Source organism: Rhinoderma darwinii, chromosome 4 (genome assembly GCF_050947455.1).
Source record: "Rhinoderma darwinii isolate aRhiDar2 chromosome 4, aRhiDar2.hap1, whole genome shotgun sequence".
Taxonomy (NCBI): Eukaryota; Metazoa; Chordata; class Amphibia; order Anura; family Rhinodermatidae; genus Rhinoderma; species Rhinoderma darwinii.
In genome coordinates this window covers 159924720-159937012 of record NC_134690.1, presented here as the reverse complement: position 1 = coordinate 159937012, position 12293 = coordinate 159924720, and the positions used below count along the sequence as shown (strand labels likewise).

At 42.1% G+C, this 12293-nt stretch overlaps 1 protein-coding gene across 8 annotated transcripts in view; it reads left to right on the top strand.

Moving 5' to 3' along the window:
* Positions 1–2447: 2447 nt before the first annotated feature.
* The window catches only part of IL1RAP (interleukin 1 receptor accessory protein), a 191342-nt gene continuing 181496 nt past the window's right edge, over positions 2448–12293 (top strand). For 2 of the 8 annotated variants that reach the window (XM_075861780.1, XM_075861782.1), the window contains exons 1-2: positions 2449–2805; positions 11112–11255. In XM_075861780.1, the coding sequence (XP_075717895.1) occupies positions 11251–11255 (5 nt within the window). In that variant the 5' untranslated portion in view covers positions 2449–2805; positions 11112–11250. Of the gene's footprint in view, positions 2806–11111; positions 11256–12293 lie in introns of all 8 variants that reach the window. The other 6 variants (XM_075861783.1, XM_075861781.1, XM_075861784.1 and 3 more) reach the window with 5 other exon arrangements.

Genomic DNA, 12293 nt, shown 5'->3' with positions numbered 1-12293 from the left:
AAGTGCAAAAAAAATTAAAATAATAAATACACATAAAATACCCACCCCAAAAAAAAACGTTCCCCCCGCCAATCATTTTTGTAACGCTAGCGCTGACCCAATTACTGTAATATAGACATGTAATATATAAAAATTTACGGTAGACAATGGCGATCACAAATAAAAGGTCTATTTTAGGGTAAAACTATGTTATTACCAAAAACAAATAGCTCAAACGTAAAAAAGCTTATTTTTTTACTATTATTTTCAAACTTTATGAATAAAAATTCTAAAATAGCAAAAAAGGTGTGTATAAAACGATAAAAAATGAAACCTGCATTGTCTACGGAAAAAAAGCCATTTAACTAACACGTGCTAAAAATGGCTAAACGGTGTCTGGTCCTGAAGGCGCAAAATAGAGCAAAAGACATGTATCCCTCTCCACAGGACATGTATCCCCTCTCCACAGGACATGTATCCCCTCTCCACAGGATCTCCACAGGACATGTATCCCCTCTCCACAGGATCTCCACAGGACATGTATCCCCTCTCCACAGGATCTCCACAGGACAGGGGATACATGTGTGATCGCTGGCATTGATAGGGAGAACGGGGGACTGAAAGTCCCCTGACGTTCTCCATCACAAACCTCGGACTTCCGGGGTCTGTGTCGGCAGCTCCGTAGAAATGAATGGAGCGCCGGTCGTGCTTGTGCGCATGCGTGACCAGCGCTCCTTTCATTTTTATTGAGCTGCACAGACGCCGGAAGTCAGAGGTTTGTCATGGAGAACTTCAAGGGACTTTCAGTCCCCCGTTCTCCCTATCGCTGCCAGCGATCACACATGTATCCCTTATCCTGTGGAGATCCTGTGGAGAGGGGATACATGTATTTTGTAGGACACACTGTAGGTCGCATTTTTGTTGGGAGGGGGGACGCTGTATGGCGTTCCCTACAGGGGGGGGGAGTGGCTGTATGGCGTCCCCTACAGGGGGGGAGCTGTATGGCGTTCCCTACAGGGGGGGCTGTATGGCGTTCTCTACAGGGGGGGCTGTATGGCGTTCTCTGCAGGGGGGCTGTATGGCGTTATCTACAGAGGGGCTGTATGGCGTACTCTACAGGGGGATGTATGGCGCTATCTACAGAGGGGGGGCTGTATGGCGTTATCTACAGGGGGGGGGCTGTAAAAAAGGCACTATCTACAAGAGGGGGGGGGGTTGTGTGACACCCAGGGGAGGGGGGGCCCCAGTCAAAAGTTTGCTATGGGGCCCAGTCTTTCCTAGTTACGCCCCTGCCTCACACATTCAGGTATTGTTAATGGGAACACTGTATCTGGAACTGTTTATAGGGACACTTTGGTATTGTTAATGGGAACACTCTATGACTATCATTGTTTATAGGGGCCCTCTGGAAATCTTAATATGAACAGTCTATGTCTGTCACTGTTTATAGTTGAACTCTACTGTAGTATTGGTAATGGGAACATGCTATGTCTGGCACTGTTTATAGGGACACTCTAGTATTGTTAATGGGAACACTCTACATCTGGCACTGTTTATAGGGGCACTCTGGTATTGTTAATGGGAACACTACATCTGGCACTGTTTATAGGGACACTCTGGTATTGTTAATGGGAACACTCTATGCCTGGCACTGTTTATAGGGGCACTCTGGTATTGTTAATGGGAACACTCTATGCCTGCCACTGTTTATAGGGACACTCTGGTATTGCTAATGGGAGCACTCTATGCCTGGCACTGTTTATAGGGACACTCTGGTATTGTTAATGGGAACACTACATCTGGCACTGTTTATAGGGGCACTCTGGTATTGTTAACAGGAAAACTATGTCTGGAACTGTTTATAGGGGCACTCTGGTATTGTTAACAGGAACACTATGTCTGGAACTGTTTATAGGGGCACTCTGGTATTGTTAACAGGAACACTATGTCTGGAACTGTTTATAGGGGCACTCTGGTATTGTTAATCGGGACATTCTTTGGCTGGCACACTCTGGTACTTCTATTGGCAGCATTCCTGCTATCATTAGGGGATTGCAGTCAGTATTTGAGGGCAGGGTTTATCGTTTAAAATATTATCCGAAAAATCCTCCCTGTAATTTCTTTTACATTGGCATCTAAACTGCAATGGTCTACACTGCGATTACTTACAGGAAGTGCTGCATCTGAGAACCTCCATTTACATACAGATCTGTGAATGATTTAGTAGTCATTCTTGACTTGTGGGTTCACTGATCCTATGCAGTAGTGAAGAAGTGGGAGCTGTAGGCAGAGCGGGCACCACACCGCACCGCACCGCACCGCACCACACCACACCACACCACACCACACACTGCGCACTTGGTCTGGCTTTACTTTGAAACTCTGAGGCGCTGATCTGATATCGTCGCCTTGCTCTCGCTGTACAGTGTGTTACACAATATCCTTTTCCTGCCCATGAACCTGAACAGCCGATGAATCACAAACTCCGGCAAAAGCCGTCACTCAAAAATCACTAGAAGCTCCGGTTCTGCAGCAGCCACCACCTACCACCGAGCTCCTCCCCCCTAACCCGAAGCTGGGTGGAGAATTCCTTCGGTCCAGCCATCAACTGGTTTAAACCAATCGCTAGACACGGGGGAGGTGCCGCCGGAGCGGGCAAAGAAGAGACAAGCAGGGAAGAGAAAAGTGTCATGGAAAGTGTCTGGGTGACCCGCGGCAGGGCTGCGGCTGATATTCCAGGCGGCTACATTGAGAAGCAGAGCACAGTTGTACACGGCGGCAGGGTTTGTTGGTGAATACAAACTGGGACTTGAGCAGCTGGCACAGGTGAGACTATTTCTATATATTTGTGTATGTGGGCAGGAGGGAAGCGGCTGAGGTGCCAGCTAGAAGTGTACTTGGAGTGCAGTCTGCTGGGCACCAAATTCTGATGTGTGGTGAGGAGGTCAGATGGGCATATAATCCTGTGACCTGTGTCTGGCGGTGCTGCCTGCTTCCAGCTCAGAATGGGTTACTTCTGTGGATGGAGGTGCCCATCTATGTGACCATTGGGCACTGGTCTCAAGTTCTTCGCACTGACCACACTGCAGGATATGCCATCTAAGCCGTGTGGTTCTGGATGTCAATGGCAGAGCTGTCAGGATGGATGTTCCCCTCCTGATGATGCTCTGTCCTGAAGAAGACTTCTCTGAATGACTAGGCACATAGGAGGAAGCGGCTGAGCCTAGTTTTTGGAATTGCTGGATTATTTGTTTCTGTTTCCTGGAATCCTCTGTTTCTGTCGTCTCTTGAATATGATGGATAATATTGATAACTGTCAGACACTGAAGTTTCAGGTTTTGCATGAAGGATGTTTACATGAGAACAATAATATTTACCTGTTTATGTATCAAACTGACAGAATCTGGTCATAGTCAGAAGTAGAGTCCACTAGGACATTGTGCTGGGTATTCTCAAGACAGCAGACATAGGCCGCAAGTATTGCAGAGGAAATTGTGCCAGAATGCCACCCCCCCCCCACCCATGGCATGGAAATATTTACATAGAAATGTATGGACATTTAGTATTTATTCTTCTATCAATTATCATTCTAGAATCCACCGTGTTCACTTTGCTTCTTGTCTAACCTTGCCCTGTACCCGCGTGTCTTAACGCTTTCTTGCATGCCATGCACTCTTCATCCTTGTCCTATATTTCTCCTAAAGATGCTCTTAACATTTGATGCCCGAATGTTCATTTTTGGACCACAGCCGCACAGTGTTCGGTTACATACATATATATATATATATATATATATATATATATATATATATATATATATATATATAGACCTAGGATACAGAAACAATAATGAAATATGGCCCTGCTGCACTTGGGGCTTCTGCTCCGGCCATGGAGACAGACCACACTTTTAAGTCTTGGACCTCTATACCGATATCCACACTATATAATAAACGATTGACTTCTTACCTTGATTTGTAATGTTTGTCATTTACTATGCTGTGCGTGAGCCTGCGTACTATGAAGAAAATATCTGCCACCGGACAAGAGGGTCTGAGGGCCCGAGTCTCCAGGACCCCTAGTAGAGCATATAGACATTATAGAGTAGGATCCCGCCGGAGGACTCAGCATGACCATGTATTTCAATGAATCCTGTGTAATACAGATTTTCTTCTGCAGCTATTCTCTGCAGGACTTGGTGCAGCTTTGGTTGCCCATTTACCTTGATCTCTGTGAAATACTCCATTTAAAAACATGTACATCATCCCAACCCACGTGATTGGCTCACCGCTGGTATGGCCGCCTCAGGGAAGGGGGCTATCCAACCAGGGAATCTGCCATGGTGAAGCCTCTGCTCTAACTTAAAGGGGTCTGTCATCATTACAGATTCCAAAGTGTCCTCCTGTAACAAACTCTATATCAGATCTCACCTGGTAATTCTGATGTGTCTATTTGTTTACACTGTGCATTCTCCTTTTGGACTAGAATCACAGTTTTTTAAGCCAAACACAGGAGTGGATTAAAAAAAGTGGTAGGTATAAAGGAAAGACTGTTATGCCTCCTCTCTTTTGTATCCACTCCTTTGTTTGGCTCAATAAACTGCATGCGTGATTCCAGCCTAAGGGGTTTTCCAATTCCAGAAAGTGATGGCTTATCGTCCGGCTGAAAGGCCCACTCCACATTTAGCGTTTTCAGTTTGTTCTTAACCAAGACTAGGACTAGATCCAAGAAAGAGAATCCTAAAGCGCTCAATTATACATGTCCTTCCTTTAGACCAGGATCTCACACAGTGTTAATGCCGTTTTTTGTGTAGTTTGTGGCCTCCGTTTTTTAAGCCAAAGCTGGTGGATACAAAAAGATGGAAAGGTATTAAGAAAAGACTGATACATCCCCTCTCTTTTGTGTCTACTCCTGTGTTTGGCTCAAAACACTGACTCAAAAACAGCATCAAAACTGTGTGTGATTCTAGCGTTGGTTTCCAGGCTTGGCTTTGGCTGTATCAAAACGGTAAAGTGTGAACTAGGCCTAAGGCTGGGTTCACACGTGGCGGAATTTCACTTAAATTCCGCTGCGGACACTCCGCAGCGTTAATCCGCAGCGGAGCCGTTTCTCCATTGACTTCCACTTTAATTTAGCAGTGTTCGTTTAGACGATGCGTAAAATTCCGCTGCGGAGCATAGGCTGCGGAGCGGAATTTGGTGTCCGCAGCATGCTCTGTCTGTTGCGGAGCAGTGGCGGACTGGTTGCGGACTCATGGCGGAATTTCTCCATTGACTTCAATGGAGATTCTAATTTCCGCAATGAAGTCCGCAGCTGTCATGCACATGTTATGTGTGCTGCGGATGCATCTTGCTTTTTTAACTTGACATTTCTTCATTCTGGCTGGACCTATGTATTTCTAGGTCTACAGCCAGACTGAGGAAGTCAATGGGGCTCCCGTAATGACGGGAGCGTTGCTAGGAGACGTCAGTAAATAGTCACTGTCCAGGGTGCTGAAAGAGTTAAGCGATCGGCAGTAACTGTTTCTGCACCCTGGACAGTGACTACCGATCCCAATATACAGCAACCTGTAAAAAAATAGAAGTTCATACTTACCGAGAACTCCCTGCTTCTGTCTCCAGTCCGGCCTCCCAGGATGACGTTTCAGTCTAAGTGACGGCTGCAGCCAATCACAGGCCAATAACAGGCTGCAGCGGTCACATGGACTGCCGCGTCATCCAGGGAGGTCGGGCTGGATGCAGAAAGAGGGACGCGTCACCAAGACAACGGCCGGTAAGTATGAAATTCGTTTACTTTCACTAGGGAAAGTGCTGTCCCTTCTCTCTATCCTGCACTGATAGAGAGAAGGGAAGCACTTTTCCCGCAGTCCGCAGCAGCTAGTCCGCATCAATTTACTGCACATTTTGGGCAGATCCGCCGCAGAATCTGCAACGCAGATTCTGTGCGGCATTGATGCGGACAGTTGCGGAGGAAATCCACCACGTGTGGCCATGCCCTAAGAGCGCTCTGGGAAGTTTGATTTTTCTTTTTGCAGTAGGAATCGTTCTGGGAAAAAAAAAATAGACTCCGGCTTGACTCACACGAACGTTGTGTGTGAAAACAACGGACAGCACACGGACCTATGCAACTCAATGGGGCTATTCAGACATGCGTGATTTTTCACGCCGCGTGTTTCCGTTGCATGAAACTCATTACATGTCTTGGTTTGGTGCATTTTTGCGGATCACGCACCCTTTGAAGTCAATGGGTGCATGAAAATTACGGACAGCACACGGAAATCTTCCGTTTGCTGTCCGTGATTCACACACCAGTTGCTAAAGAAATGCAGAGAAAAAAAAAATAGCACCAAAACTGACATAAAAAACGGATGCCACACGGAACACACAGCGATGCCACACGGAACTGCAATGCAGGAAAAATGCTACGTTTTTTGCGGACGCAAAACTGACATGTTCGTGTGATTCTAGCCTTACTAGTTTTCTCTACTCTGGAAATTTCTCCCTAGTCCTGACTGCTCAAAGGCTGCGTCTGTATGTAAACAAAATGTCTGCAGCAATGTATTATCCTTGTGATGTCTTTGTCACGACATACTACACGTATCATAGGGGGAAACGGGCAAGTGTAAAATACTATTCAGACATTATAACTCTCTGTGTAAAAGGGTTGAAAGAATGGCCATTGATTCGTATTTCACATAAGTGCTTTGTCTCACAGGGCTGCTGCCAGCGTATAAAAAGCTGCACTAAGTCATTTGTTGCATTTATTTTCTATGTCATCTCTGTGCCACATTAAGGACAGGCTAGTCTACAACTTCATGCACACTATGTAGGACGTTTTTAGCCTTTTTAACAATGAGGGCAAAATATGATATAGCAAAACTGCCTCTTTGACCGTCCTAGTCTACCAGGTGACTGTGTATACATGTGCATGCCAATGGGATGTTGATATTGGTATTTTGATTTTGGGAAAAGGTACTTCTCCATATTATGAATTATTAACCCTTTTTCAAATAGAATCTATCAATGCAGAATTATTTTTGTTTTATTCCCAGATGTGATGACTATTGAACTGTTAGTATTATACTATAGATATCATGGTTGGTTTGTCACCACTTCAGTTATCTCCCTAACAGATGGTAGGTAGGTGCTGTCAAATTGCTTCAGTACTAATATTTTATCACAGTGCCAGTGCGTGCAGCTCTGGTGCAGGGTATCAACTTTATGTTTCATTTTTCATTTTGCTACTAGACCTTGCGAATTAAACATGACGATGGATGGCAGGCCTCACCGGAGATTAAGTAGATGAACCAGATGACTTGATCAAGGTCACTGGCTGATCATAGTGGTGGGTGTACAAATGAAAAGGGTATTCACCTATGAATTGTGATACCCTGTCTGACTTAATCCATAAATTATGGAATAGGAATGCTTAACCCATTCCTGTAGTGTTAATAGTGGAATCACATGATTCATACAGTGCTGGGAATTGGTATCTCCTCCTTCCAGATAATTATTGCATATTTGTTACACTAAGCACTACTATTCTTTAAATGAGTCATATCAGACAAAGTAGACATGCAGTAAACCCATGCAATAAAATATTTTCTAAATTTCTCTTATGCCTGTTGTATCTACCCCTCATTGGATATTGAAACGTAGCATGGATCTGATGTGAATAGAGCCTTACTCCAAAGACCCAGTGAAAACAAATGCATGAAGTCGACCCAGAAAAACTTCCAAAGAAATACTGACTTTCTAGAAAGAGACTGGGCAGAAATATGCAATACTTGTCTTCTCATTTATCAAATGCAAAGTTTGAAAATTTAACAAATTAGTGGCACAAATCTATGGCTGTTAATAGCAGGAGCAAAAATAAAAATAAAAAAGCAAACCGTCCGAATTTTAAATGCACCAGATTTATAAAACCGTTTTCCCACAGGGCATTTTTGCTGCCTTTTTACAGAGTTTTGTGGCAGTTTCACAGTGCTTATTAATTGTTCCGATAAACACATTTTATAAATCTAGTGTTTTTTACTGCAATTTGCAGTGATTTTGCAATGAAGTTTTCGTCCGTGTGGCTATAACAGGAAAAGCAGGAAAGCACATGGTTTCAATGTGTTTTACCTGTAAAAGCCACACGCCCAAAAACTGCATTGCAAAATTGTGGCAAGTCACAGAAAAACTGCAACAAAACAGCAATAAAAACGCTGTTCGGGTATGTGCACACCAGGCAGATAAGCTGCGAATTTTCCACAACCGATTTTATTGTGGAATCGTTGCTCCTTTGTTCCGTTTTAAGATCCGCAAGAAATGGCAAATATTGCGATTTTTTTTGCTGCATAAAAACTGCAAATCAACCCCAAAAATTGCAAATCTGAAAAAAATTATTTCCAGTTTAAATTGAATAAAATAAGTCCATACTTACCTCCCTGGCGTTGCCATAGCGATAGCTCCTTGTTCCCCTTGCTTGTCTCCTGGGATGACGTTCTTTTCGTTGTAACTGCTGCAGCCAATCACAGGCTGTTAGAGCCGAAAATTTGTTCCATAAATTGGTGCAGTTTTTCGGCCAAAATTCTGGTTCGGGGTCGGATACGCGTACTTTGACCCCAAGCCTCTCTTCAGCTAGTTATCCACGGAGGATATCACATCTCCACTGGACGTAACAAATTCCAGCTAGTTAGTGCCCTTAGAAATTTGTTGCTGGCTTAACTTTTTCGGTTGGTTTCTTTTTATGGAATTTTTTTTTTGACTGCTACTAAAAAAACAAAAAAAACTAGATCATAGAGTGGTGCAACAGGTTCCCAAAGTCTATACTAACTTGTCCACCCCTTATTTAAGTTAAAGATTAATTTGCATAGCTGAATTACTGGTTCATGTGAATGCCCTATGTGTTATGCCCAAAAAAACCTGAATTGTATTCCCTGAAAGGAAAGCAGCGAAAGGTTTCCTCTGTTGAGACCCTATTTTTTGATATGGCATTCACATGGACCGTACATATGTCAGTCATGCATACTAATGTACAGTGAGATGCATGGGCATTAGAAACTAAGGACACAGACTTTTAACTGGGAGCCCAAGATATTAGCCTAATAAAAGCTAATATGGCTGACAGGAAGTAGCCAACTGAAGTCATGAGAAGTCTAGCTCACAAATCGCTTCAATGAATGAGAGTTAATTGTCAAATATTAATAATCTAATTATAATTGATGTATAACTGCACTGGAAAGTTCTGATATATTGATATATCTACAGTATAATAGCCCTTTTTCCCATGTCTGTTTTTAAGTGACAGGTGCAGTGTATTGCATGTTTTTTATGCACTGTATGTATATGGAGAAGTCTGTGTAGTTGTGGTCCGAGGTATGAATAACTCAGAGCTATTTCTAAATAAGAGTAAAGCCAAACTGTTTTGCTTTATATGTCTTCATTAAAAAACATAAAGCACTATGCAGGCAATAATAAAGCTCATGTTGTTTAATTCTCTACTCGCGTCTCATCCCGGCGGGGAGCCAATAGGACACATATACAGACTTGCTTGGCATTCTTATTGGCTTTGTGCCGTATGAGGACGCGCTTGGAGGATTAAGCATCAGGGCTTCTTGTATCATCTATAGACTGCTGTTTCTTTGATAAAGCTTAAATTTTAGATTAAGAAGCATATATTAGTTATATGAACACAATGGATCTGTAGTAAGATGTCACTTGAAGAATACGTAGTTCCATCATGGGGTTAATTCATAACTCACTTGCAGTACACGGGCCCCCAGCGATCATACATTTATCATCTATACTGTGGATAGGTCATAGATGTTAATTGTGTGAAACCCACTTAAAATATATAAAACAGGAAAAAAAAAATCTAAATTTGAAAATCTTTGTTTTTGGAAGATAATATTAATTACTAGTCTTTGTTGTTTTTTGTTTTTTTTTTGTATTTTTTTTTGTAATAAAACAGATCTACAATAGAAACAAGTAAAAACCCTAGTAAGCAAATAATAAACAAATAATAATCAAATAAACAAATAAAGTACATGTGTGTTCGAGCAATATAATAATACTTGCATAAAAAACAAAAATCTGTATAGACGGTCAGTCCAGAATCAAATTATAGACATCAAATTATATCAAATGAGATGAAATTTAGTTGCACAGGAAGAGTCTCCGCAAAAGAAGCAATCCAAAAGAAACAAATGTGAAGAAAAAGGAAATCTACGAAAACTGTCTATATTGTTTCCAAGGCGTCTTTGTTGTTTTTAAGACATTGATGATATAAACTTAAAGGCTATAGACACCTTTGACATAGAGAAATTATTGTTCCATATGTTAATGGTTACCTGGAGTTCAAAAGTTGAAGTAAGTTTCAGGCTGCAATCTTCATTTCTTCTTTCATTTTCAGACCCACTTACATTCAGCTTGCAGCCTGCTTCTAGTTTCAGACTTTTCTCCTATGTGTGTGTCCCCCACCCCCAGTAATGGATGTTGGATGTAAGTTCTGTGTGTCCAGCATGCTGCTACCTACACTAGCTTGCATATTTCAGCACTGCTTCATCCCTGTACTGCTTTCCCCTTCTAATACAGCCCATGTGTTATCTCCTCTCCAAGACACATGCAGTTATGTACAGGACTTGCACAGACTCTACAGCAAAAAAATGGTTGGATATTTTTAATGAAGATTATTTAGAAAGTTGCCTAATTTAGCATTTGGGAAAAAAAATAATCAATAAAAAAAATCTCTTTCTTATAGGTTGAGACACAAATAACCTATTAGACCTTATTGATTACATATCCTGTGTGTACAATGATAACTCAATTTACAATGCAATTAAAAGTGGATGTGCACGTTTTCTGTAGAGATGGACTGGGGGCCCTGTAGAATATTTTTTCTCTGTTGGGCCCAAGTTACCCAAGTCTCACAATTATACCATGTCCTGTGAACATGTTGTGGTAATGCATAATGGTCACTTTCAAATTGTTCAGTGTTGCCTGCTTTTCTGCTATTTAGCTTTGCCGCATTAGGACACCGCTAAGGTCAATCACTGCATCTTAGCTGAATGTTCCACCTTCTATCTTAACAAAGGCTTAGGTTGCAGCTTTGTCCCTTCCCCATACTTTACACTGCATCTGTTTTTTCAGATTTATTTTACTAGCACAAAGCCACTACAAGCTCATCAAGGGGGCTGATTTAATTACAGAGCATGGAGGATTGCATGACAGCAAGGATAGAATAATTGCAAACCACAAGCAACTAAAACACAACTGAAAAAAGAGGATCATGAGGTAAATGCTACACGTATACTAAATACTCCTGTTAGAGTAAAATCTATTAAAAGAAAAATATAAAAATAAATTATATGAGTTAGTTTCTGTTCACATCAGCACCATAGTTTCTGTCTATAACGACAATGGATACCTCAATGAGTCCCATTAATTTATAATGGGTCCCATAATGGTGTCTGTCATTTTGACGGGAAGTGACATAATCTGCGACGGCAGCTCCGAAGAGAGCTTTTGACGCAGATGTGAACAGGGCCTTATATAAACTACTAAGATGTTGTAAATCAGAATGTTTCAATTTCACTAGTAACAGAAGTTTTTTCTGGCTGAGCGACATTTAGCCTGGCAACACAGAGACTTGTGCCCTTTGGTGCCTGACAATAGATGGTTTCCTGAATATAGCATAAAGGGATTTGTGCTTAATTTAAATGGCTTATAAATTTACAACATGTGGCATTACATGGGTTTTTCCATCTTAGACATTTACGGCTGTTTCCGTAACTCCCATTGAACAGAATGGAGAGAGCCACACGCACGCATGACCCTCTCTCCACTAGACTTCGTCTGGTTTTTGTGGCCGCGGCACAAGGTGAAACGGGGGTCGCAAGACCCCCATTTTCAATATAGGTGCGGGTCCCAGAGCTATCCTATGGATATGGCATAGACGTCTTAGATGGGAAAACCCCTTTAAATAGTCTGAGCACATTGCCAAATATGACCATATGAAGCATCTCTGGGTAATAGAGCTGTAAGGACAGAGCAGCTTACATGGAAATCAATGTTAGTCCCCTTTTACGTAGGAAATTAGATTTACTGAAGCTGCAGATTCAGTGGTAATTGAAAGATAGCTATGTTACTAAAACACAGCATATCTGCTAATACAGATAAAACAAATTTTTAAATTTCATTCTCTAGTCGATTTCCTGCAGCTGTAGCCGGTGTGCCATATAACAGCTGTAAAGATGTAGCTTCTAATGCCCCTTTTACATCGTTTACAGAAGATCTGTTCTCCTGTACGTTTTTTTTAGATCTAAATTAGAA